The sequence below is a fragment of the Neopelma chrysocephalum genome, unplaced genomic scaffold, assembly GCF_003984885.1.
Source record: "Neopelma chrysocephalum unplaced genomic scaffold, ASM398488v2 Primary Assembly neopelma1_75, whole genome shotgun sequence".
NCBI classification, from domain to species: domain Eukaryota; kingdom Metazoa; phylum Chordata; class Aves; order Passeriformes; family Pipridae; genus Neopelma; species Neopelma chrysocephalum.
The window spans coordinates 370,154-398,063 of NW_020897736.1; the positions used below are offsets into that span (position 1 = coordinate 370,154).

The 27,910-nt window shown below is 40.5% G+C and overlaps 1 protein-coding gene across 4 annotated transcripts in view; it reads left to right on the forward strand.

Annotated features, from left to right (window-relative positions):
* THSD4 (thrombospondin type 1 domain containing 4) overlaps positions 1–27,604 on the forward strand; it is a 260,249-nt gene extending 232,645 nt beyond the window's left edge. For 3 of the 4 annotated variants that reach the window (XM_027688407.1, XM_027688408.1, XM_027688409.1), the window contains 10 exons: positions 1,841–2,016; positions 5,831–5,927; positions 7,185–7,427; positions 8,525–8,654; positions 10,342–10,546; positions 11,769–11,942; positions 21,234–21,407; positions 23,891–24,070; positions 25,845–25,989; positions 26,840–27,604. In XM_027688407.1, the coding sequence (XP_027544208.1) occupies positions 1,841–2,016; positions 5,831–5,927; positions 7,185–7,427; positions 8,525–8,654; positions 10,342–10,546; positions 11,769–11,942; positions 21,234–21,407; positions 23,891–24,070; positions 25,845–25,989; positions 26,840–26,982 (1,667 nt within the window). In that variant the 3' untranslated portion in view covers positions 26,983–27,604. Of the gene's footprint in view, positions 1–1,840; positions 2,017–5,830; positions 5,928–7,184; positions 7,428–8,524; positions 8,655–10,341; positions 10,547–11,768; positions 11,943–21,233; positions 21,408–23,890; positions 24,071–25,830; positions 25,990–26,839 lie in introns of all 4 variants that reach the window. The other variant, XR_003534995.1, reaches the window with a different exon arrangement.
* The last annotated feature ends 306 nt before the right edge of the window (positions 27,605–27,910 follow it).

The following is a 27,910-nucleotide window of genomic DNA, read 5'->3' on the forward strand; positions in this document are numbered from 1 at the left end:
GGCACTGTCCCTTCACACAGGATGTTCTGTCCTGAGTCCTTCTCTGCTGGATTGGCTTCGAGCCTGGAGAGCAGCTCAGTCTTCAGTAGGGTCCAAGGTAGAACTTTCTGTGTGCATGAAGATATTGGTCTGTCCAATTCCCTGGATTTCCTAGTGGCCATTTAATCCACATGTCTATATTTGCCTGCATCTTTGTCTGTAACTATGGAATTTTCACAATACAGGTTTTCTTTCAACAAGGAGGTGGTCAAAGAGGAGTAGTGAAGTGGTTGAGGTGGTTTCTGAAATGTGACAATAGTGTTGCACTTTGAATCACTTATTTATAGACAAGAACAGTGATCCTTGCAGGGTGGTTCTCTTGCTGTCTTTTTCTATCCTAACATGATGTCCCTTTACACTGACATTCTGTGATGTTTTTCTCCACACAGTCACGCTGGTGTTCACTGAGAGGCCTGCAGCAAAAGCACAAAGACTGCTTCTATTGATTAATTAAGTTAATTCAGATGTCTGGAATATGTACAAACAATTTAACTTTCTTCTCTAATGTGCATTACTTTGGAATTAATGGCATAAATTTAATTTCCCATCATTTAGGCCATGCATGTAGACTTCTTAAGTTTTTCCCAGTAACATAAATAGTTGTGTGTAGTTTTGAGAGCATTTTAACTGAATATCACAGTTGCTGGGACATGGCACAGAAGAAACTGTCTCTGGAATAACTGGGTCCTTGACCCTGAATTTTTGTAGGTTCAAAGCTTGTACCTTGAATTTACATTTTAAAAAGTAAATTACCAAGCAATATACAACCAAGGGTATTAGTAGATTTTGTTGTCTGTTTTAAAGTCTGTATTTAAAAGCAAACTCTTTCATAATAAAATGGAAGATCCATGAGTTTAGAGAAAGGGTTGTGTCCTTCCAGTGTGCTTAAACAATGTCTGATGTGGTTTCAGCCTCAAGCTATTACTATATTTTTAAATAATATATAACCAGTATTGCATACAATTATGCACATATATGTGCAGGAGTTTCTGACCTTAAGGACTTAGTCACATAAACAGACAAAGGAAGTAGGAACCAGAAGGAACAGAGGGACCTGAGTCACTAAAGCAGTGACTTGCCCATGATAACGAAGGGAATGCAGTGCCCAGCTGGATATTGGATCCATATTTTATCCTTCTCTGATAAGTATCTGATTTGCAAGTCACTTTTTCTTATGCAAGAGAGCTCATCATTCCAAACTGTGCTGCAGATCAGGGCCCTGCAGATGTTCTGGCAAAAAAATCCTGTTCTGAAAGGGAAATGGAGGCACTGGCCAAACACCTCCATGAAGAATAACTGGAATATTTTAGCAACTCAGGATACTCCTGTGTCCCTAAATTGTTTGGTGCTTCTACACTGTGTAATGTACTGATTTCCTGTATCTGACTCAGTGTTTTGTTCTGCCTAAATCACAAAATAATCGATTCAATGGGAAGAAAGTGGAGGAGAACCACTTCCTTGGCATCCATGTGAGTTCAGCGTGTGCCGCTGCCTCACTGAGTCACATGACCACCTGTGACCAGAGAAACTGTTGGAAAAGTTTTCCAAACTTTGATTCTTCTTTCTTTTCCTGCAGCATAAATATACAAAGTGTTCAGACAAAGCTTTCTAAGATTGGTTTGTGTTTGGGGGTTTCTTTTCCCACAACTACTAATCCAGTTGTTCTTTCCAACAGCTTCGTCCCTTGGCCTTGGAGAATCCCTGTCAGTGCCCTCTGCTCCTCTGGGGATTTGGTTGGGCCCCAGCCTGTGAAGGTGATGTCCTCTGACCCCAGTCCTTGTGTTTGTGTCCATCCCTGCAGCCCTGCGGAGCCGCTCGGGACGGTCCATCATCAATGGGAACTGGGCGATCGATCGGCCCGGCAGATACGAAGGTGGTGGGACAATGTTCACCTACAGGCGCCCAAACGAGATCTCCAGCACTGCAGGGGAGTCCTTTCTAGCAGATGGCCCAACAAATGAAGTCCTTGATGTCTATGTGAGTTAGTGTTTAGATTAATCTTCCTGATGGGAAAACAAAATGTTCGGTTCATTGTTAACATGCAACACTAAAATTACATTCAGTACCAATACTTTGTTACTTTAAGTTTGAAACATTACTTTTGTTATTTTAGACTTGTTTGCCGTTGTTTCCATTTTGCTCCAGGTCATAGGAAATCTAAATCAAGCCTTTTTCCCTCAGAGTTTACTGATCCAGGAAACCCAATTTTACTTGTTCAGTAAAACAGATAAAACATACAAATGTCTGGGGCTTTTTTTTTTTTTTTTTTTTTTGTGAACTGGATTTTCTCTGGATACTTTTCTGTTGAAGCAAAATTGTTTAATTGGAGCAAATAGTTTAATTTTATGGTGAACAAGCAAATACCTAAGCCAGACAAGGCCTCTCACAGAGGGGTAACCTCTCAGTTTCCTTTAAAAGAAACAATGCAGAAAACCTATAGAATGTAGAATTTGAAGCAGGGCAGATTTAATATGAAGCTCTGCTAGGAGACTATAGATAATAGCTATTTGAGAAAGGAAGAGAAAAGACAAATTGTGTCCAAGAGGGAGAAATCATATTGAAAAAGCTTTGTGCTTCTGATGGGACAGGTTTTTAGTTCATCATACTGAAGTAAAAAATATAACTGGAATTGATTACAACTTATTCAAAGATAAATGGTGTGTTCTTAGATCATACGCTCCCACATAGTAAATCAATTTATTGAAAAAAACTAGTTCAACTGATTATATGATTGTTTCATCCAGCTATGGCTTTTTTGTCCTTGAGTGCAATATGGGTGGAAAATTGAGTGTGCTGGGTCATTTCATAAAAGAATTAATAGTAACTGCCCTGAGTACTAAGCTGGGAAAAGTTAAATGTTGGCAAAGTTATTCCTCATCTGCTATATGGTGCCTTAATAAAGTGGTGTCATAATTATGCTAAAGTTAGAATCATTAAGGTTGGAAAAGACCTCTAAGATCATCTAGTCCAACTGATCCAAACTTCTTTTCCCATTGGTGGCAACATACAACTGGCAAAAGCCTGGAAAAATAAGTGATTGGGCTAGTTCTGGAATGCAGACTCTATGTTTTTAAAATCCATGTGTCATTGTGCAGTTACAGGGTTTGTGAGCTGAGGCTTGGCTGTAAGTTTTTATTGTCAGCTGATTGATGCCTAATATGTAATGACCCAGAGAGAAAAGGGGCAGGAAATGGATTAAACAGATATTTCCACAGTAATACCATAAAAAAGCCTGAAGTTTAAATTTATGATTGTAATGTTTTAGTTTAGGGTTAGTCTCTGTCTTTTTGTTTGTTTTTTTGCTTTTGCAGTGACTCTTAGAAGCTGACATGATGGGCACAGCTTTATCAGTTTGCTCTGTTGCTATGGATTGCCACATCTAATTTGGCTGGACTCTTATCTGGGATGTTTCTTGTTCATATGAGGAATACTACAATTCATTATAAGATGATAGTTCACTGTCTTTTTTAATGTAGTGTGGGAAGATAAAGCTGGATAGTGGTAGATGAAAGAAAATCAATCATCAGCGTGACACAGCCTCTCTTATGGGTTTGAAATGTGTAGCCATGCAGATACAGATGTCTTTCTTCAGACTTTGTCTTGCCTGAATCATGCAATTCTCTTTTCATCCATACTCATGATCTTTATGCTCTGTGTAGCAGAATGAAGAGATTTGCAGATGGGAACCCCAAATGGCTTTCTGTTCTGTTTGCCTGAGATCATGCTGTCTGTGTTGCACTCTGAAAATGGAGAGGAAAAAGCTTTCTGATTTACACGAGGTTATAATGGCAAGATAAAGAGATGCAAGTTCTGTCCAGGTGTGAAGTAAACATTGCTACAAAGACTTAGGTCCACTAACTCAGAGCAAACTATTCTATCACTGCAGGAAAGCTGGGACAATATACTAATTAGGGACTTCAGCAGTTAAACTCTTTATAACATGTCTGTCAGTTGTTTTGAGAAATGTGGTGGTAAAACCGTATGAACAACTGGAAAGTTGCTCCTGGAACCATCTAAAGAGCAGGGTCCTGGTTCTGGAAGGGGCAACGTACTCTTCTGCTGAAGTCAGCTCACAGTTCTTGGTTCTCTCAGGACCAAACACAAAGAGGGTGTATTTTTTGGATAACAAAGTGACATTGGAAGGACCAACCCTTACAAAAAAATACTACAGGCAGTACATTATTAGATGGTTCAGAAAAGTGAATGATCTCTGAGGGACAGGTTTTAGAGGAACAGCTATTATACTTGGCAAGGAAAAAGTGATTCTGACACAAGGAAAAACAAAGGTCTGAATCCCTGGTTGGTATTAATTGATGTGACGAACTTAGTGAAGCCTTGAAGCATTGATTGTGCTCTGCTGGGTCATTAGGCCATTAGCATAGCATGACTTTTTTAGGTCCATGGATTATCAGAACCAAGGAGCTAGTGCAAGCTCTGCTGTTTGCTTGGAGTTTTTGGGATTTGTTTGTTTGTTTGTTTTTTAAAAAAGGTACTTGGAGTGTAATCTGAGGCTTCTACCAGACTAATCCCCACTGAGAGTTCAGGACTAAAGCATAAGTGTCATTAGAAGCAGTACTGAAGTAATCAAAGCAAAACCAGTAAAATTAGCAGTTTATGATACCCCTGCATTCCTATTGTGAGAATGCTCAGGCTCACAGCAACAACATGATAGAAGCCAGTTGGGTATGGAGTATGCTGCTAACAGCTTTTTAAAACTTTGTTAAAGTCAAAGCTTGCTCAGGTCCCATTCTGCCTCTCTGTTTAAACAGGCATCCCAAAGTAACAGCGACTGTCAGAGCCTGCCTGGTGTCAGCTCACGTGGGCCTGTGTGTCAGTGCTCTGAACACACTCAGCTTCACTTTCACATTTACCCGATAGTTCCTGCCTGTGTTTCATAATGAGCACTTTGATAGAGTTGTGGCTTGCTGTAAAGCAGTGGGAGTCTGGCTGCACTTAGATTACACCTTCGTTCAGCTGCAAACGAGCATGGAAGGATGCAGGAGGGTTGCACAGGCACTCTTCAGCTGCTGTAACAGGAACGTGGCCTTTGGAATGTGTTCCCTCCACCTTTGAGGAGCAGGGCTCATGGCCAGGGCAGCACAACCTCAGCAGTTTTAGCTGGGTGGTTGCTGAGGCTCCAGGGAGTGGTGCCGAGTATCTGCACAGCGTGGGAAGGAACTCTTGGATTTGGGAGATGCACACACAGAATCACACGGGTGTGCTGTGTACATGTGCTCTGTTCAAGTTCCACAGGTGAACCTTTAAAAGGTGGAAGGCTAAATGCGTCCATTGGGGGTTGTGGTATTTGTTTTTCTCTGCTTTGTTCCTTCCATGCTTCCGTTTCCTCAGGCATCTGTCAAGCTCTTGCTCTCTGAGAATGTTTTGTTGACCTCAGGACCATCTCTTCTGCTGCTGAGGCCTGGTATGAGCCTCTGCTGCTCACACTGCTGAGGCACAGCCATGGCTGGTGCAGCCACAGCCCACCTTGGCCCCAAGCATGGCATTTTACAAAGAAGATTTAGACAAATAGTTTCTGTGCCATCGTAAGCTGGCTCAGTTTGCAAACACAGTAACTTGTATTTTCTTCCTTGCGAGTAGTAGCATGTATTTTCTTCTTTACAAACGCAGTGACTTGTGTTTCCTTCTTTTTGTATTTTTTGGAGACAGTCATTAGCCATTGCTTCTATCATGACCAATGAAAAAGGGTGTTATGTAGCTGAGCAGTTCAAGTTGATATTTAAGTAGTAGTAACAAATGGAAGGACTCAATATATGGCTGTTTTTCTTTTTAGATGATACATCAGCAGCCTAACCCAGGTATCCATTACGAGTATATCATTCCAGGAGACAATGTCATTAGTCCTCAGCTGCTTGCTCACAGGAGGCCAGGTAAAATGCCACTATTTCCTATTATTTAACACATTTTGTTACCAAATAAACTAATGGAGAAATTCATACCATTAAATTCAGTGTAAATGCTGCCATTGATGTGGGAGGGGCCCAGAATGTCACCCTACATGTTGAATGAGATGTCAGCATAGATTTAGTAACTTCAGTGAATTAATACAGGCAAGCATTATTTATACTTTAGCAGGGAATCTGCTCACAGATTCCTGCTTTCAGTAACATAATAATAATGGCCAGTCTTCGCGAACGAAGATTTTGGGGAAAGGTCTTTTACCTTTCCAGCCTGCGCAATGGATTTTTTAGGTGAGACACAGCCTGCGCTGAACTGAGCCCACCCTTTAATCCTAAGGTTCAACTGCCGGGGCCAAGCAAGCTTGGACAATGGCAGTGAGGTCCTCAGGACGTAGGTTTGTTTAGAGTGACCTTCTCATAGATGGATGGCCTCACAGGGCTAACGAGCTACCATCTGCCCGGGGGACTTGGGATTCGAACCCGTGGTCGCAGCAGTGAGAGTCCTGCATGCTAACCACTAGGCCACCAGGGGTCCCTTTCAGTAACAGTTCTGTTATTAAAATGTTAACCATGGGTTTGCATGAGCTGGAGTGTTGTAACCTTCTCTCAGAAATGAAATAAAACATGATTTTTCTTTTCAGAGTTTGAGATAATTTGAAACAACCCTTCACAGTTTCTTTTTCCTCTCCCAACTGGAGAGGATCAAACAGAGCAGTGTTTCCATCCCAAGGCAGACTCTGGGCAGCCTGTGCTCCTGACTGAGCTGTGGATGTGTGCTGTGTGTACTCTAGGAAGTCCTGAAGGACAGTAGAACATTTGCAAGTGAATTTGGTCCTCATTTTAATGGTCGTGACTTGCCTTGACAAATTTCTGTTTGCAGCATGTTTGTAATGAGGAGCAGCTGTGCTGGGCCATGGGGAGCCACAGGATGCAGAGCATGGTACAAAACAGAAAAGCTTTGGAAGATTTTGACACACTGGGTCACACTCTACAGTGTGTTTGGAGAGTCTTAATGTGTTTGCTGCTGGCTGAGACTTGATTATCTCAGTTTAAAACAACACAGTCTTTGCAGGTCACTATTAGGAATTCTCTACATAGCAGATTAAAGCTGCTTCCAAATGTAATGAAACTCCAGTTCTGATTATTAGTGGATCAAAGCATAGACTGATGTTTGCATGTGAGGCTCATTCTCATTATTTTACTTTTCTGTTGTGTGTCCATCATCAGGGGAGCCGTTGAATGGTCAGTTGGGAATGCCAGAAGGTACAAGCCATGAGGATGAGGATTTGCACAGAGAGACAGACATTCTCACTGGACAGTCAGCTGGAACTTTTCCAGTTATTCAGCCAGGAAGATTTCCTTCTCATCAGCCAGAAAACCAGGTGCCTGCTATGCAACAGCCAAGGCAAAACCGAGAACACAACTGGAAACAGGTTGGAAAAACTGAGTGCACTACTACCTGTGGGAAAGGTGAGTGCTTTGGACACCCTGCACAGAAAAGAGATGGCTCGTGGGAGGGTTCCAGCATTTCAAAGGCAAAATGATAAATATGAAATCTGCAAAGGAAAGCATTCCGGGAAAGGGAGGAAAGCATTCCAGGAAGTTTATGGGAAGAAGTGTAGGCTGTGTATCTGCTTGTCTGGTTGAATAGCATTCCACTTGTGTTTATTTCAGTCTGTGCAGGAAAGTTAGGTCTAACCTAAGCAAAATCTTTCATTTTCAGTTCAAAGTTAATTTTCCTGTTTGTGGTTTCTTTCTCAGCCTAATCCTGAGTTTCTGCACTAATCAGGCTCCAATACCAATAAATAATTAGTCATTCAGAGTTATTTGCTGTAGAATAGCCCAAAACAACTAAAATCACCCAGTGGGTCTGGCTTCAAGTGGTTGAACTGGCAGTTGTTGGTTGTACCTTGACCACTTCTCCTTGGCTGAGTTAATGTACTTTAACTTTTTGTTTACCCAATACAAGCTCACATGTTGGCTCTTTGTAGTAATAGTAGAGTTCTGTCTTTCTGCTCTGGCATGAAAGTTACTTGAAGACTGAGCATTAAATATGAAGAATAGTCATTTTTGGTGATGTTTAACCTGTAAGCTTTGCCTGATGGATCTTTGCAAAATCCAGGTGAAGTGGATGATGTTCTCCTGTATTTACTCTCCACGTAACTGAAGTCAGGAGGCTCAGTCTCTTTCCAGAAGCACGACAGAATAACTGCTAATTTTTTCCTCCTGCCAAGCCTTTATTGTGGCCACTTGGCTGCATGTTTTTTGAATTGCCTAAATACTTAATGTTTGTACTCTCTGCACTTTAAAGATCTCCTGCAGACCCAGGAACATGTTTTCTCAGCCTTTCCTACAGTGCCATGCTGTACTTTCTGTATACTGAATACTTCCCATGGTATTACAGTGTAAACAGTACAGCATTCAGCTCTTACATTTGGAAATTTGGGACAAAGTCTGTGTTTCCTGTTGTCAAGTTATGCTTTTCCTTTCTACATCAGTGTTGGATGCTACTGTTAGAACTGTGGAGTCTTTTGCAATCCTTCACCTGATTTCCTTCTCCATTTCAGGATCACAGTACCCAATTTTCCACTGTGTCAACAGAATCACTCACGAGGAGGTTCCCGAGGGTTACTGTGACAGCAGTACCAAGCCCATCCCAGAAGAGGAGGCCTGCAACCTCTTCCCATGTCCAGCTTTGTAAGATATTACAATTGATGTCAAGTAATAAGGCAATGCCATTGAGGTTTTGCCTGTGAAAGAGGCTGTTCTGAGCAGGAAACTAGTTTGATCTTCTAAGTACTGTGCACTTGTGTCATAAAGTGTAGTGGATTTTTTTCCTTAGTTGTTATTGGCCTTCTCCCCCTTCACAGGGAGCCTTCTTCCCCTTCACAGGGAGAATAGTGTTCGGAGTAGACAGGAGGGAAGTTGGCAAAATCAAGTGTAGCAGTTCCTCAGAATGTGTGTGATTGTTCAGGCAGACACAGGCTACATGGTCTCTGTGGGTACATCTTTTTTCAAGTGAGAGGTTTCTGCACATACCTGTCTAAAGAAGAGGCTCTGTGGGTTCTATCACTCCACATTAGATCCAGGTGCTGCAGTGGCCACCTTTTCATTCCATGGTGGCAGATTTAAAGATGAGATAGTGCTCACAGCAGCTCCCTGGTAAATACCCCTCTCTTTGAATTGGGTAGTTCTTCAGCTCCAAGACTGGATTCTGAAGTGGTGGCCCTTGTTTCCAGCACACTAATCCAGGTCAGCTGTGATTTCCTTCTGAAATGACACTGTGCATTGCAATTACCTAAGCAACAGGTTTGAAAGACTCAAAAATGAAAAATGAACATATAACCCCCCACCCAAAAGGACAATTCATTCAGGGAGCACACCAAGAAAAGGGTTAAACCCATTTGCCATTATAGCAACGTTGTTTTGGGTCAATTTTCCATCTCTCTGGTGGTTACACTCCTCAGTTCTCTTCTGAGCAGCAGAATCTCCTTATCCCACAGAGATTTCCAATGGTGTAAGTGCTGTTACAGTGTCAGAGATGTCTGAAAGCAGTTTCCTGGTGTGTATTAGATACTCAGGAGTTTCTGAAGCCATTTACATGGAGATGTCTTCTCCTACCAAAAGCATTTTCCTCGCCTTTTTCCTTCTAACAACTCATTCATTCAGGATAATATCAAGAATATAAACAAAGAAATTTAAATATTTAAATACAAATATTTTGCTTGTTCTCCACAAGAGTTCTGAAATAAAATACGTGAACAGTTCAGATACTTCCTTTATTTGTGTCTGTCTTCATGCTTGAAATGAAAACCGAAAGGGGAAAATGACATGTTTGTACAAAGGTGACAAAATAAATACAATGAAATCTTAGAATGAGAAGAATATATCCAGGGATTTTTTTCATCTCTAAAATGAATTATATTTATTCATTGCTTATCATTTGCTATTTCAGTTTTACTGATGAATGAATGCCTGGATGCATTATGTGATTTTTGTGTTACTGCCATTTTTTAGAGTCTATGCTGCAGAAAACCTTATGCAGTACATCTTAAACTTTTGGGAAGTGTCATTCGAGCAGTAATATATGTTGTAGGTAGAATCTTTAAAAAACCAAACAGCTATTAGAGGCTTAAGTAATGTTTGTAATATGTCTTGAGACCATAAATTGGGCCGTGTGTATCCATGGCTATTATTACCAACCACTGCAGGTGGATTGTGTATACAATATAATGTTGTCTCATAAGAGGTTGTTTTGCAGTGGTTTAAGTGCTATTTTATAGGATTCTGTACCAGCATCAGAATCATGTAATTCAAGTTCTGTTAAGATTCAGTATTAGAGAATTCTTTGCTGAAATGTCCCCTTTTTTATTTTTGACTTCAGCTGGGACATAGGGGAGTGGTCTGAGTGCAGCAAAACCTGTGGCCTGGGGATGCAGCACCGCCAGATCCTGTGCCGGCAGATCTACGCCAACCGCACCCTGACGGTGCAGCAGTACCGCTGCCACCACCTGGAGAAACCTGAGACCACCAGCACCTGCCAGCTCAAGATCTGCAGTGAATGGCAGATCAGGACAGAGTGGACCTCAGTAAGTGTCATTGACTCATTCAGGGCGTAAAACCTCAGAAAAGAATAAGAGTTTTCTTCCAGGTATCACCAATCAAACATGAATTTTGGTCTTGTTTAAAACGGGGAAGTGGAATGTTGAAGGCCTTGGAAATAAGTAAATCTTAGTTCAATAAACCCCTACTTCACTATGACCATTAAAGTTTCCTAACCAGAAAGAAGATGAAAAACACAAACCGTGCAGATGTGTCTGTACAGATGTACACAAGCTGTCTGAGCAATGTTTTTTTTACAAGCTGTGTGAGTAGGAGAGTCCTGAGAGGTTTGCATGAGGTGGCAAACCTGGTGCTCTTTCTCACAGCATGTAGAGCTCAGCTCCAGGAGTTATTTAACATCACATATGTATTTAGGATAAAGGCAGTAGTTGGTGTTACTGTAGTTGGTTTGAAGCCATGCCAGGACTTTCAGATAAACGTGGATGATAGAGTTTTGAGATTTAACTTTTCGGTGTTGCTTACAACAGGTTTGGTCAACCTGACAACCATCCCAATTACTTTTATGGCCATGGTGTGAAAGAGAAAATATCCTGCTGTATTAAGTGAAGTGATACACAAATCTCTCAGTATTCCATGAAACAAAGCAAAAAACTTTCAGAGTTGCTGAATTACCTAGGTAGATAGACTATGAAAAATTCTAGCTTAAACCCTCAGACTAATCCTACTTTTTTCTCTCTCCTGAAGTGCTTCCTACTTCCCCCAGCCTGTGCATCAGGCATCAGATACCCAGAGATATCAGGTATCAGGCAGAGATACCCAGAGCTGTCAATGTTCTCTGAGGCTGGAGAAAAGAAAGCAGGAAGAGAAGGGCTCTGCTTGGAAGTGGGATTCAGGAGTTGTGTTTCTTTGCATTTCTTTTGCTTCGTATCTGCTTATAGGTCAAGATCAAAATGATGCAGAGTATGTCAGCCTGCTACTTAAATATCAGCAGTTCATTTTGATAAGTGCAGTATGACCTGATGAAGATGGGGTTTCATTTTATGTTTTCTGAATGTATCAGCATGATACACTGTAGAATACCACAGACTGAGCATATGATTTAATCTGACTGATGTGCTTTTATTCCCTACTCCGGGCAATCCAGAATAGTTCTGTATCTCCTGCCTTAGCAGGAATGAACGAGCTGGATGTTCCCAGCTCTCTGATAAGCCACTGCTCAGAGTCCTGAGCACCTCCCTTTTGTTACAGTGTTCAGTGCCTTGTGGAGTGGGGCAGAGGACTCGGGATGTGAAGTGTGTCAGCAACCTTGGGGACGTTGTTGATGACGAGGAGTGTAACATGAAGCTGCGGCCAAACGACATCGAGAACTGTGACATGGGCCCCTGTGCCAAGAGCTGGTTCCTCACAGACTGGAGTGACAGGGTAAGGCTTCTCATCAGCTTGTGCTGCCTAAAACTTAGGGGCATCAGAATTAAAGGATGTATATCTGTACAGCCATAAAAGGAGTAATTTTATTTTCCATATTTATTCTTGATCTGTTGAACAGGCAAAGCAAACAAAAACATAATGATCCCAAGGGCATCTCGAGTTTGTGTTAAGATACAAGAATGCACAGAAAGGGCATGTGGGTATATGGCCAAACATCTGGATTTAGAATTGGCTCTGAGTCCGAACTTCCCAAAATATTGAGTGTGCTGAGATTTATTATTCTGCCTTGCTTAGCCCTGAGACTCAAGATTCAAACTCCTAAAATTCAAACTCATTCACTGGTTTTTTTAAGGGATGCAGATTTGAGGCCTGATGTCTGGGTTTAAGTTCAAGCCATAAAACAATTATCTTCTAGCTGTGAAAAGAGGGGAACAACTTCCTAAACACAGGCAAGCTTGATTCAGGCTCTTGTGCTTTGTGAACATGGGGGGTTCTTTATTCCCGTGAGTCTCTGCATGAAAGCAACAAAACCTGTGGTAATTTGTGTTGTGACTGGGCTCAGAGTTGTTGTTCAGTGGTGATATTTGTGTGCTGTCATTAACAGGCTTTACCAACATGGCTAAGAAAAACCAGGTATTTTGGTCTCTCTGGTGGGTGCTTGTCTGTCCATTTCATCTGGAGACAAGTTGAGCCTTCAGTCTGTAAACTCCTGGTTGCATCTCCCTTTTTTTTGACAGACAAATATTGTAATTTCTCACTGAAGCTGTAAGATTCCATCCATAACTTAAAGATTCCATGGTTTAGATGGTTTCGTGGCAGTACCTCTGAAAGCTGGGAATGTCGGGAATGTTGGGCTTGTGGGCTGAGCATTGGTTTGGGTGCTCAGAAGATTTTGCACGTGGTTTAGATGCAGAGATGGAACGGGAACTTCACAAGTAGAACAGGTAGCTGATAATTAAATCACATAATTAAAAAGGCTGATAGACTCTTGTTACAATTAAAGGCCTGCAAAATTTTCAGCCTCTAGACAACTCAAATAGATTTTATAAAGAAAACAAAAATATAGACTAATAAATCTGTGCTGTTGTCACTTTTTTTCCAGTCTACACTCTGGCATAGTATGGACAGAAAGTTACCAGGTGAAGTGTAGGTGTATTGGTGCAAAGGGCAAAGATTTTGCTGTAGGGGAAATGGCAGTGCCATTTTTTTTTGGTGATATTTTACAAGTAAGAAAGAAAAATGCATTCTACCTCAAAGACATCTTTCTTGAAAAAGCTGGCCCAGCTGCTATCAGCTGCTGGTTCCACCACACAAAGCACAGTCATTCCAGTGAAGGTTCTAGCACCATTTTCTTCATTTTTCTACACTAATATTCTGCCTTCTGCAGAATTAGAAGCAGCTTTTGACCTGAAGGTCATAACTGTAGAATGTTATTATGCTTATTTATATGTGTTGAATAGAAGTGAAGCAGGTAATGTGGAAAATGTTGGAGTTTTTTTTCTTACCACAAACATTTTAGGGCCAGAGAGCAAAGAATGGATTTTGTTACCTTCTCAGTTTATATAAGTGTACAGATTCATTTCTTCCAAATGCTTGCTACTGTAGTTGGCATTGTTCACCACCACTTCTGCCAGCAGTGGGTTTGGATTCACAAAGAGGATGTAAGGAACAGCTTATTTCAGGAAAAAAAAGTAGATTTGAGCTGGGATATGCAGGATCTTCTAAGATTCACACGTGCCTCATAACTGGGGTGTTCAGAGGTGCCCATGGCAGTGATTCCAGTGGGAGTCAGTGGAATAAAGGAGGAGTCAGTAGCTTTGCAAAGTCAGGCCTTTGGCATTAGCTTTCTTATTTTGCCACGAAAGGACTGTTTTTTAGGGTCAGAAGTCTCTCTTCCTTTGTAGAGGAATGTGTTCCTATTGAAAGACAAGAGGAGAATCCTGTCATGGAATGGAAATGGGCATTCCCAGGTGTATGGACTTCGCGTGTGTAATTTCCCCAAACAATTCTTTCAAAAGTACTTTAAGCCAAGCCACACTCCAGCAATAAGCACAGATCAGCGATGGGCAGCCACAAATGGTTCAGATAAGCAGCCAAAAGTTCAAATGCTTTAAAAAAGCTTGTTCAAACCTCTTGAGTCTGCAAAACTGTGGTGGAAATCTCACAAGAACAGACCTTCTTTGTGAGATTTATTACATGCCTACTTCAAGTCCCAGCTGGAAATACCACAGAACAGTCTTTCCCATTGTATTTCGACATTTCAACCGTGGCTGGAAATAAGAGGTAAAAGAACTTATCCTAACTTTTGAGAACTTTGGAACTTTGAAATGATTGAGTTCAAACTTGGTTACAGCCCTAAGAGGAGGCCTGGTCTACTTTCCTGAACCCACTTTGCAAACACTTCACGTGTACAGTTGCACATGCAGCAAGCAGAGATTTCCAGAAGGCTGTCAGAGATCAGTTAAACATGTACTTTCTCTTTCAGCAAGGGATATATCAAACCTCCGTGTCCAGATTTATGTGATGCGTGGGGCATTACAATATAGCCTTGGTTAATTAGTGAAACATCAAGAAAAATCACAGTAACATAAAAATTACAGTTGTCTTTGCTGCCAACAGATGTTACATTTCAGGATTTGATAACTGTGGTTCATATTTGTGCAGAATTTGACAAGGGTATTCTTTAACACTGTTTTAAAAATAGAGCGGGATCTAATTTAGGGATGCTGGAAAGACTTTGCAAGGTTTCAGTAAAATAAGAAAACCCAAAGTTTTAATTGATGAACAAAATCATGCTAGTTACCTTTATTTTCATTGATAGTTTCTGTGGTTCTGAATTGGAAGATTATGTCATTAAATTTCCCTAAATGTAACTTTGGCAATATAACCTAAGTGCACTTAAAACCCTGCAGAGCACATACAAATTTGTGTGTAAGAGTTGTGTTTCCTTCCCAGGGTGGTCTGTTTGTGGCTTTGCTCTGTAAATAACACTTGGCTGCCTTCTTGCCATGTTCTCCACTCCTGTTTTCCCACAATGTATTTACGTATTTTATGGCCACCTGTTTCCCCCCATGGCATCGACCTTCTTGGATTCAGTTTCTGCACACACTGATTCTTTATATATGTAATTAAAAACCCCTCCATGTTCCTGAAACAATACAGTTCTTGATCTGTGCTGTTTTGACAAACAGGTATCAAAGTCCATTGTGTGTGTGTTACACACACACTCTTACCTGCAAAGCTTATGACATGTGTGGCCACAATGGTGAAACATGTAAAGGAAGGAGGGAAAACAATTCGTCCTTAGGAAACAAACACTTCTTTTCTGAAAAGTATCTACTCTGTCATTTGTTTGTGACCATGTGTGGATATCCCCCAGGCTCAATCTTGAGAGAAATAGACATTTTTACCCATTTCAATCGGAAAGATTGCAAGTTAAAAGTCTGTAGTAGTAAAGTGAGACCAATCTTATTTGTCTGTGCCCATCTTTACATTTATTGCTCTACCTTGAGTATAAATAAGAGAATTAACTTGAGTTTCGTGGCTTTGACTTCTACATGATCTTTAACCTCTTTTGCCTGTAGAGAGTCTGGACAAACTTTTGTGATATTTTTATGTGCATTTTTAGAAAGATGGCTTCCTGTCTGCTAATTCTCTAAAGATGTCACACTGCATTAAAACAGCACAGCTCCACCAACCAGCATCCATTAATCAGTAGAGTAAATCTGGTGAACCTTACTGAACTCAGCAACAGAATGGGATTGATGGGAGCAGATGAGATTCTTGCAAACATTTCACATGACTGATCCTTTGACAGCTCTAATTGCTGGAAAGTTTACTTCTCCTGTGGGTCAGAAGTGGGAAACTGCATTCTCCTGATTTACAGCAATGGGAGGCTCACCAGTGTTTCCTTGCAGCTTCCAACTGGAGCATTCCCCTCTCGCGTTTTTGTTTATTCCTCATTGCCATCTCCTCTGTTCATTTGTTTCTCGTTTTATGTTTACAGCCTACTTAGAAAAGAAGCCAAAATACAAACAGTTCTTAGATGTTAATGAGATTCTGCGGCCAAAATAAAACCTTGGGAAGAAAGAAAAAATGCTGCACATCAGGGAACATAATCAAAACAAACCAAACACATGCTCTGGATTTCACTCTTCATTAAAAGGAGTAATGGCAATGCTTCTGTAATAATCTGCCATAAGAGAACTGTAGTGAAAAGAGAACTTCATAAAAATCAGTGCTTTATTCCTCACAATTCTAAAACATTGCCTAACATGTTCGAGCGGGTTTGCTGAAGAGTCAGATGAGGAACCACCAATGAATACTGTAGCTTACACTCTTCTTTCACTATTTTTCCTGGGGGAAAAAAAAGAAAAAAAAACAGGGGAAAAAATTACCATGGAGCTTGTGCAAGAGTTCATTATTTTTTATTACCACTGTTTATTTGTTTTCAGTATAAAATCAAAACAAGATAAAATAGCCCTTTTCATTGATTTCATGTGGAAGTCATATGGAAATAGAAGGTTTGCATTCTTTATGTATGAATATGTAACACACTTCATAACGTGCAATGAAACGCAGCCGGGAGAGTTGTGATAGAAGGGGGGGCCAAGACCTGCAGAGATTTGTGTTTCCTTCTCTAGAGCTGATCTCTCTGTGCCACAGTTCAGCTGCTGCACATGAAGATCAGCAGATCAAACCTGCAGGGCAGGAGGAGCCTTCCCTGTGTCCCCGGGAGGTTGGCAGGAGGGGGGAGGTTGGCAGGACAGGGGAGGTTGGCAGGACGGGCTCACGAGTGGCAGGCAGGGCCAAACCAGGGGCCGGGTTACCAGGCAGCACCACAGGGATGAGGCAGGGCCAAGGCAAAGCTGGAAGTCAGTGCAGTGACAGTCACTGGGATCACACAGCCCAGGGATCCTGGGGCAGGTCTGTGGGAATGGGGCAGCGCCAGGGTCGAGCTGGGAAGTGAGTCCAAGGGTGAGGGATCACTGAAACCCAGGCTGTGGCTGGGAAAAGGCACATCTCTGAGGATGGACCAGAGCTGAGGTTGACTGGAGACCCTGGGCCATGAGCAGGGTGTGGGTGGAGGCCCCAGGAGAGGCTGCTCTGAGCCATGAGACATCTTGGTGCACTCAAGCCCTGAGAAGTCCTTACAGCTCTCAAGGCAAGTAATATTTATTATATGAGCCAGAGTAGTGAGGAAGTCTGTTCTGTTCCCTCACCTTAACTACTCCTGAGAGCATCAGTATTGTGTAAGTACCAATGGTGTAACCTACTGCATATAAAGAAAGTAACTGTGTGTGTAAAAGCAATCATGATCCAGCTGAAAGACTAAGACTGTATTTCAAAATGTTTGTTCCCTTGGAAGGCTGCCATGGAAGTGCGAGACCGATCCAGCACCTACTGTGTGCATGGATGCACTCACAGGGGAACAGTTTAAACCTCGGTATCAGAAAATGCTTTGGCAATACATGAGGATATTTCTTGCTACAGCACACCCCTTTCTTTTTCATTTTTTAAGAAATCAAGGCAGCTCTCAGTGGTTTTACATCCTTTGAAAATCTGCCCCAGTCTTGGAACTGTGGCAGAAGTGAGCTTCTGAAACGCAAGTCTGAGTTTATTATTGGGAAAACAAAGGTTACATAATCTCTCCAAAATCCCTTCTGAAATGTATTTTCTCAGAGTAGGTCAAATAATGCTAAGGAGTTTCATAAATGTATTGGAAACGTAGATCTTCGTTTTTATATTTTGCAGCAGTGTAGCATCAGGAGGATGACTGGTAAAAATCTTTACTGTCTTGTGGGAAATAATTAAGATGGTGAAGGTTAAAGTGTGGTACACAGAAATCTTACACAAATGGGAATGTTTTACTCAATCTCAATTGGTTGTTATTTAAAAATTTAATTAATGCCAGCAGTGATGCTGAGACCTGAGTGAAAGGGCTCTCGAGGTCCAGGAGAATTCTTGCTGCCACTCTCCCGAGATCTGTTGCCCCATTTGAGGGTAATGAGTAGGGCTGGCACCTTGGTGACGGGCAGCTGGCACTGTTTAAGGGGATTTTTTTGCTATACCCATGTCTTGTAGCTCTGACAAAAATGCAGGCTTCCACTTGCAGTTTTCCAAGTTTGAAGGAACTAGCCTTATTTTCCTGGACTGCTGTTCAGTTGTTTTCTGACAACTATCAGAGCCCTGAATGAGGAGGTTTTATTTTTAGGTTTTTAATGGGTATGGAAAGCTTCTGAAATTGAACTCATGAGGGAAGGACCTCAGGAAGAGGAAAAATGGCAGACTCCTTAAAACACAGACAGAGGGTTCTGAGGAATTTGTGCCAATTAAAACAAGACCGTGAAACAAAATATCTTTAATAATAGGACCAGAATAAAGTTGCAGCTTGTGAAAGTTCCTCATGTTTCACAACGTTAGGTTATGGCAGTTGCTATGTATTAATGCAACAAATCAATGGCACCAAATTGAAAGTAGTGGGTGTGTCAGTTGTGAAAACCAAAGGGAGGATTCGTTATTCAAACTCTCCCTACTCCCTGCCTTGCACTTTGGAAATCCATGGCTTTCACATAGAAGATTTTTACTGAAAAGAAGAAAAAAAAACATAAAAAACAAATACATAACATGAAACACTCAGGTTGAAGTTTGCTTTGTAAATTTTTAGAAGGTAGTTAATCTGTAGTAAAATATTGCAGCAGAGGGTAGGACAACCCTATACCTTCCCATTTGGTATTTCCTTTGTTATTTGATATGTAAGCCTAGTTCATACATAATCACTTAAAAGGTAAGACTGTGGAGGTTTTCTGGATGACTTTATAGGCTAAACTTGTTCCCAGCTCTGCTTTGCAAAGCAGAAAAGCAAATTAGGTTGTCAAATGAAAACTAGTTAGAAATAAGAAAAGTATTTACAGAGTATATGTCTAGTTCTCTGTGCTTAATGTAATGGAATATATTTGCCAGGGATGAAGGCTGAGCAGCCACAAGATGTGTTTCTGCACAGTGTTTTGAGTGGTGGCCGTCGTGGGGCTCAGCAAAGCCACGTTACCTGAGAGGGGACTGTTTGGAATGGGTGTAGTTCAGTCTCAGTTTATATAAAGAGGGAAGTCATCACTACTGGCACATTTACATCACTCTTGTGTTTTCAAGATTTTGCCACTTTACTTTGAAAAGGCCTCCTTAGCCATGAATTTTGGTTTGCTGAGGAGGTAGGTCTGTTTTACATATCTGGGTGAAAAGTGGAATATTTTCACAGAATCACCAATAAAAAAGGTTCATTATGTTACTTACAGGCATCATTTAGGCAAAGCTTAATTACTTGATCTTGCAGATGGAGGAAGAATCTTGAATTTCAAGGTTCTTGAAAACTGAACTTTGTTTGTTAAAAAATTTGCTTTAAAGAGTTGAATCACTTCTTTAGTTTTGTAGGCATTCCACTTCAGTAAAACTTTGCTATCCTGTTTGAACATTTTGTGAAAGGAATCAACTTGCTGATAGGAAAAACATTTTTCTGTTCTGTATTTGTGAAATAAATGTAACATGACTGCATGTTTCACACAGGTCAGCCAGTGTTGCTCAGTGAGTAAGGAGCAGTTTACAGCCAATTGTCCTTTCAGTCACTGGTCCCTCTTGAGAAGATGAGTGACTGTATCTGTTCCCTCGTTATTAACAGTGGTGCTGTCATGGCATCTGCTGTCCTGGAGTTGAGCTCCTGGAAGTGAACCCTGACACTATTACCAGTGGCAGCCAAATCAAGCTGTGGTCAACTTTGTGTCTGATTACCAGCTTTTTTAATCATTCTTATTTAATAAAGTTTAAAAAGCGCTCCAGTGCAGAGTTCTATTCATCCACAAGGAATGTGGTGTTCATTGTGGAAGTAATACGCAGTTTCTCCTGATTTCATGGTATGTTAAACATAAAATCTGAAATAGCAATCAAATGCATCCTTTTCTCCCACAGATTGCATATTTACTCATGGTTTTCTTTGCATGTCTGTTATAAGTGCTGTGTTTAAATTCTATGTAATTAGATTATATACATATCTTTCAGTGAGCTGCACATAGGTTTTTCTTTATATTAATGGTCTAGACATGAAAGGAAAGAGTAAGAAAGAATTAAGCAACAAAAGAACAGTCTAACACAGGAATTTCTTACTTCCTTGGCATATTTCTGTTTTTTAAATGTCAGTAGTTTGATGCCTCCTAGAACAGTGGAATATCAGAGATTTCCTGCTGCAGTAGATAAAAGAGCAAACTCTAAGGGCAAAACCGGAATTTATCCTGTATGATTTATGGATGACATGCATACAGTCTCTGAATATGTGACATAAGACTCTGCATATCACTATTTAGTAAAAGCTTTCAGAATTTAGCAGTGAAACTTTGAGAAAGGTAAATGTTAGTTACTGGAAAGTCATAGCATTAAAAAGCAAGATTGAATGTACCTAAAATTCTATGGCCACCTCTTCTAAGACTAATTAACAATTTACAATTGAAACAGGTTAGACAAAAACTACTGGTAGTTAACAGTTAATTGCTGAGGATTTACCTGAGTCTTTTGAAACCACCTGTCAAAAAAATTTATGTTTTTCTACTCTATTGTACTGTCATATTTTGTCAACTTGGGGAACATCCAGGATGTGCTATACAGTCATTTTACTCCCAGTGCCACAGCCCTCAGAGTCTTCTTTGCCCTTTCAAGCAGTGTGAGATCCACCTGGCTGACAGCTTGAAGTGGTCAGAGGAGAAACTCAGAGAACAAATCAAAGGCTGAAATAGGACTGCTGTCTGAAAAACCCTTTATGAAAATTACCTGTTCTCAGAGCTATCAATTGAGATGCAAAAAGATTAATAAAATGAAAACTGAAAGAATTCACAGGCAGAAAGAAGGAAGGAAAAATAAGAAAGCTATTACAAAGCTGTAAAACAAGAGATTTCTTTCTGAACTGATCCTTTCATTTTTGACTGTGAAGACAGGTACTGCTTGTGTTTCCAAAAGCATGGAACCGTGAGACGATTTCCTACAGCTGAATGACAAGTCAAAATAAGTGACTTTGCATAACCTAATGTACTTTCGTGCCTGTTGCTCCTCGTGCTGCTGTGCAGTGTGGAGGGCAGGGCAGTGACTGTGCGGTGTGGAGGGCAGGGCAGTGACTGTGCAGTGTGGAGGGCAGAGCAGTGACTGTGCAGTGTGGAGGGCAGAGCAGTGACTGTGCAGTGTGGAGGGCAGGGCAGTGACTGTGCAGTGTGGAGGGCAGGGCAGTGACCTGCTGTGTGTTTCCCGCAGTGCTCGGCCGAGTGCGGGGCCGGGATCCGCACGCGCTCCGTGCTCTGCATGACCAACCACGTCAGCAGTTTGCCTCTGGAAGGCTGTGGCAACAACAGACCCTCGGAAACGACCCCCTGTAATAATGGACCCTGTGCTGGGAAAGTGGAGTGGTTTGCTGGGGGCTGGACACAGGTAAGCCAAGTGCTGCATCTGACATACCTACTGGTTTTCTGCTGGTATTTGAATTTAAAAGTTGTATTTTTGTTCAATAAAGATGTGTGCCATAAGGTATTTCTACATCTCTGTGGAATATTTGGTTATTTTTTCCTGTATTTTGCTGAGTTGATGTTCAATAATTTTCAACACCTGCTGTTTTTATTTTGATGAAAATAAGATTTTGTTCTTCTCTTCTCTGTACATTTTTTTTTTATTTTTCACCTCCTGACCCAGTGTATTTATAAAATGGAAGGTAACAGAATGCTGCTTAGCATATTCAGGTGAACACTAAAGCAACAGATTTGCATCTTTTAAAGTAGAGCCTTTGTGATCATGCATGCATGCAGGGAGATATATACATATATATATATATGTATATGGGATTTCCAAGGTAAATAAGACAAAAACCAATGGTTAACCCCAAAAGTTATCTTCAGTACTGTTGTACCTCTGTTAGAACGGGCAAAAGAACCAGATTTGGTTAGTGGCCTGTATCCTGATGCTCTTTCCTCAAGGTAAATTCTTCCCTTTATCCCCATCTCAGTAGCCCTTCAGGAGCTGTCACCTTGTGCCCGGGCATCTCTGCCCCTTTGTGAGGGCTCTGGCACAGCCTGTAGAGCTCTTGAGACTGCTGGTGCCAGCCCTGGCTGGAGCTGGGCTGGTAACTCACTGCCCTGCAGATTCTGAGACCCTTCCAGCTGATAAGGAGCTGGAAATTAAACTGGTACAGCTGAGGTGGAGATTACAGGGCTACTGCTATGCTAATGCTTCTGAGTGTAAGTGATAATTGTTTCTATTGTATGAGAATAACAAAATCACATTTCAAAAATACCAATCTGCAGTTCTAATGGCAGATGAAATCAAGGCTTGTTACTTAGACCTCCCCAGCAGATGGAATGGGAGCTCTGGATCCATTTCTGCTGCCCCAGGAGAGGTGTTCAGTAAAGGCATCCAAACCTCCCTGGTCTTTTAGGCTAATTCACCTTCTTCCTTTGCATGAGATTGAATTGTTCGGTGCACACCAAAGGTACAGAGTCTTTGCTGTGTGTCATCTGAAAGCAGTGTCTGACAGCATCAAATCCTGGCTTCTAAATACCCAAATGAAGAGTCAGCAGAGCAGAGCAGGAGGGAGCACTGCTGCTCTGCTGGAGCTGAGGCTGGGTGTTCACACACTGTCTTCTGGTGTTAAACAAAGTGCAGTTACTGTACTTCTGCATTTATTTGGGTGCATTTATCTTAAGGTTCTTTGTTCAGCTCAAGGTTTTTGTGGGAACCTGGTAAAGGGATTGTAAATTCTACTCAAAATATAAATAAAATCCCCACTGCTGCTAACATATGATTGGTTTAGGCTAGAAAAAGCCTTCTGAAAATCCTAGTCCTTTCTGCAACACAGAAACCCGTATGTTGCTGGAATCATCTTCTAAAAGCCTTTTTACAAGTGCCAGGAACAGTACTGTGTGTGTACCTAACCTTTAAGTGGACAGTAAGAATCCAAGTGAGTCAAATTTGCTTTTCAGAACTGGAACCAACACTACATCACATAGATACTTGCAAACATGAAAATAACACCCTGGCAGATCAAGGCACTTTAAGAATAACACAGAATGTGGAGCTTTGTAAAGCTCCAAAACTGTGCTCTAACCTTATAACCCTCAAAAGTTCAGTGCAGTACATACAATCCTCCTTCAGCGAGAAGCAGTTTATGGAGAAAGTGAGTTATGCTTCTCTTTTGATTAGAAAAATAAATACCAGTTTCTTTTTTGTAGCTACAGGTGAAACGACACTTTCAGATTTCTCCAAAAATATACTTAGAGTCCTACGTCTTATTCAATAAAATAACTAGAAATATGTTTTGAGTCTGTGGTACCACATGGAATAAAAATTCACAGAAGTATCTTTTTAATTTCTGTAGCCATTTTTAAGATTTAAAATGAAAAAACATTTTTATAAAATTAAATATGTAATACCTGACACAGTCAGTAGTCACTTGATGAATTAAATCATTACTATATCCTTCAGCTTTTTCTTGTACTGGTACTTAACTGAGACCAGTGGCTGCTTTGTTAGTACTGCATACAAATAATAATAGTAACCCAAGGTTTATCCAGGCTGCTATTCTGATTCTGAGAGATAAAAATCTTACTGCAGAATCTTAAGGAATACTTTGCCCTTTCCTTTCTCTTCAAGTCATATGCCAGTGATGGAAGGAAAGATATAGTTAAGCTCATTTTTTCTGAGAAAAAAACATATGAAAGTGAGGAAATAGATTTTGGATGTTAGTGTCTAGATAGGTGTCCAGATCTTTCTGTTTGAATATTAACTTAAAATGCCAGTATATATGTGTGTAAGGGTGTGTGTTCAGGAGTAAACGTGTGGATAAAGATGTTACTTTGTAAGCAAGCTGAAGGACATGAGTAGGATAACAAATTCCCCCCCTTGTTTTTTGTTTTCTGATACAGTGCTCTTCTGAATGTGGCAGTGGAACTCAACAGAGAGAAGTCATTTGTGTTAGGAAAACTGAAGGTAATTTTGATGTTTTGGACCCCTATGAATGTTCCTATTTGGAAAAACCTCCCATCCAGCAATCCTGCTACCTCAAACCGTGTGGATCCAAGTGGTTTCATACAGAGTGGAGCACAGTAAGTCTCTCATGCCTTCCTCTATCTCTATTTTGTTTGATACAGCTTTTTCCATTCATATCTAAAGAGAGCACCATTTGCATAAAGCCACTGATCATGACATTGACTTTATTTTGCACAGGAATGACACTAAAAAGAAAGTAAACCTTTTATCCAGTGGAGCTTAGGAAAGTTAGGAAATATCTTGACCAGAAGGAGACGCTGCATAGTTGTCTTTCCATCACTCATCTCTTCTTCGAAGAAACTTCCTGTTTTGTAAAGTTGGTTTGCCCCTTATAATGAGACAATGTGTACTGAGAAGTTCCTTTCAGATCTCTGATTTCATTAAAATTAAGGAGCATTTAATAAAGAATGAGGGATGTATTTGGTTTTTAAAGTCAGTTTTGCCATAATATTTTACTGTAAATTCTTCACTGTAATGCTTAGAACTTTATTGAGAGAAAATGTAGAACTCAATGTATCTTCAGTCTCCCCTGAAAGTGGACCAGCTGCACTGACCAGTGTGCCACAAAATGCTTTGGTTTCATGTGTCTTTCCATCATTTCCTATACCCAATAAAGCTTATTGGATTTTTACCAGAAAAAAATCAGCATTTTTCCCCTCAGTCAGGGGGATCAAATGGCTGGGTTTGTGTGCAGTCTGTTGGGTGTCTTGGTTCCACTTTAAGTGCTTAAGATCTCTACAAACCTGAACTGAAGCTGTTATTGCTGCATGTGGAATAATTGCAGTATTCTATATAGGCATGTAACAAGAGTAATGCTAGAAAAAAAGGTGTTCTGTTACTGCCCCAGAGCTGCCCTTTCGAAAGGTTGTATTAAAGATGAAAGAGCAGTCTAAGAATATAATACTGAGAACACTTTGGTCAGTTTGCTACAGTGTCTGATTTTATGATCGTGATAAGTTGTTTCTGCAATGTTAGAAAAAGAAATAATTATGCCAAAAAAGTCAGAAAGGAAACATTCTTACTGGTTTGGGGCTGTTAAGGTTTTAATCATTATAAATTACCCAGATGTAATTAAGTTTGTGAGCATTAGGTCAAACTGGACAGTGAACCAAATCTCAAAGACCTCACTCAGACGAAATTCTTGAAGTCAACAAGGAATTTGCTTCAGTATGGGCAGAAATGTGTAATAATTGGCTTTAAAAATACCATGACAAGCAAGTACAAAAGTCTCTGGCTTCATAACAGACTTTGGACATCAAAAGAAAATATTTCTGTGCTCCTTCAAAGAAACCTATAATGCTTCGTAAAATTGTGTTGCAGGAGGTGAAAAATACTTGAGTGCCAGAAAAAAAGGCAATTAAAATTATTCCTGCTTGTATATTATTAAATGGCAAAAGGGCAGTGGAGGGCAGTGCAGTCAAGTAGTAAAGTTCAGTGCAGGGAGTTCTTAAAGTAGGAAATGGGAACAATGTGGAAAGAGTAGATTTGGGAGATGTGTATAAATAAGCAGAGAACAAGAAGGCTAATTAAAGAAAGAAGAAGCTAACTAATAAATTCAGAAAGGGAACTATCCTGGCTCACTGTCAGTTGCAGTGTCCACCACGTTTACTTGTCCAGTTGTTCCTCCTGTGGTCAAAAACGTTTTGGAATCTTTACCAAAATTTCACCTGTATATTATGGGCTTCATAGATAGAAAATAGAAAACTCTAGTGGTGAAGTTGATAAAAGGCTACAGTGATGCCTGGATCTGGCTTCAAAGTTCCCTTTTCTTTTCTTTCTGTATTTACACATCTCATATTGTCTTCATGAACTTCAGCTTAATTGTTTCAGTGTTCCAAATCGTGTGAGGGAGGATTTCGGGTCCGGGAGGTCCGGTGTCTGTCCGATGACATGGCAGCCAGTTCTCAGTGTGACCCACAGCTGAAACCCGAGGAGAAAGAGCCCTGTAACACACAGGATTGTGTCCCTGAAATAGGTAAGGAAGAGGAAGCTTCTGCTTTAACTATGGATCTCCACCTAGTGGAGAAAATATTTAGTAGTCTTGAAGAGGTTTTAACAGTGTATTTTCTTTATCGAGTTCAGAGTTTTATTTTTACACAAAATACAGCTCTTTTCTGTGTTGTAAAAGTAGGTTTTCGTTTCTGATTTAAAATGTTTTCCTAGTAATGTGTAAGAAACAGGCTTACATTTGAAGTTGCTGAGAATATGAGAGATCTGCTTCTGTGAAAATGGTACATAAAGGTTGTTTTTCTGCTGTCTCCTTGCATTCTCCAAGGTTTCTCTTGGCAGAGTCTTAAAAAAAAAAAAGAGGATCACATATGATATATATTTGGTAACAAGTTCTATAAGAACCAACAACATTAAACTAAGACATTAAGTGCAATTAAGCAGTTTTCTTGTATATATATATATTAAATATACACATACAGACAATTTGGTTTTGGAATTAGTCATTCAGCTCCTACAGATTTGATTTTAATAGCAATGAGAATGGCAAAGGCAAGAAAGATACATAATTTAGGAACAGTTTTGTTCTACAACAAGTTTCAGTTGAGAATTATTCAATATACTTTAAGATAACTACATCAAAAAGCCAGAGGAACTGGGCATGGGTACATTTCTTCCATGGTTTATTTATTTTTCTATTATAATGTATAAAATCTTGAATAATCTGACTTATTTGCATAGGTAGCTTATTTTGACCTGAGAACGAATGTTTAAATACAGATCCAAGGGATTTTACGTGGTAAAAAGAAAGGAGATTGCTTATTTGTTGCTCCATTCCTTCTTTCTTCAGTTCCTTGTCTCTTCCTTTCCCTCCACAGATGAGAACTGCAAAGATAAATACTACAACTGCAACGTGGTGGTTCAGGCCAGGCTCTGTGTCTACACCTACTACAAAACAGCCTGTTGTGCATCCTGTACCCGTGTGGCAAACAGACAGTCGGGGTTCCTGGGCCGGAGATAACAAACACTCTGCTCAAAGCAGCCATGGCAGGCTGCACGTGGAGCTGGAACAGTGTTACTGCTCTGACTGCAGCAGTTTTAGCTTCTTAGAGATGGGGGTTTGTGTTGCTGAGTGCATCAAGACTATGGTTAAATCTCACACCCTTTCAGTTATTGTGCAGTTATCTCTTTTGTTTGTTGTAAAACCATGATCTTTTTAAAGCATTAGTTGCTAATGATACTATTATTTGCACCTGCTCATCAGATAATTTATTTAAGGAACATACCAGCCTTAATATTGTGAAATTAATGAAAACTGAATCAATTGCGGCAATTACTGGAGATAGTTGACCAGTATGGATGCAGCTGCTGCATTACTTTCTGAGTGCTTACTTTTACTTGGTGTTTTGGACTGCCTTAAATTAGATGACTAAATCAATGAAGCATGCACATGAGAAAAATTATTTCCCAAAGAACCAGACCCTTGAAGACCCATTTGTCAGCAGTTTCTTAGCACTCTAACATATGTTTTTAATTACTTCAGTCCATTCATAATTAGAGTCACTGTTAAGCTCTCTCAGTTGTACTTTTGACTAATGTCCTGTCCTCAGGCAGTAAATATATACACACTTGACTGCCAAAAAGTGCCTTTATATTTAATTCATAAACTCTTGAAGATACACTTTTCTAAGTTTATATGGATTTTAAAATAATTACCTACCAGAGTGACACTAATGTCTAGCCCTTCAAGTCTTTAACAACTCCATCTGTCAGCGAGACCCATTCAGCAGAGAGGTGAAGAGCCTTTGCTGATGTAAAAAGTGATTGTTTCCCTGGGCGAGGTCTCTTCCCTGTAGGACAGTTATTTCAGTGAACTGGGATCTTGCCTGATCCTTTGTCTCTGCACTATTGCTGAACAACTACCATACCAAAGTACTTTGTCCAGACCT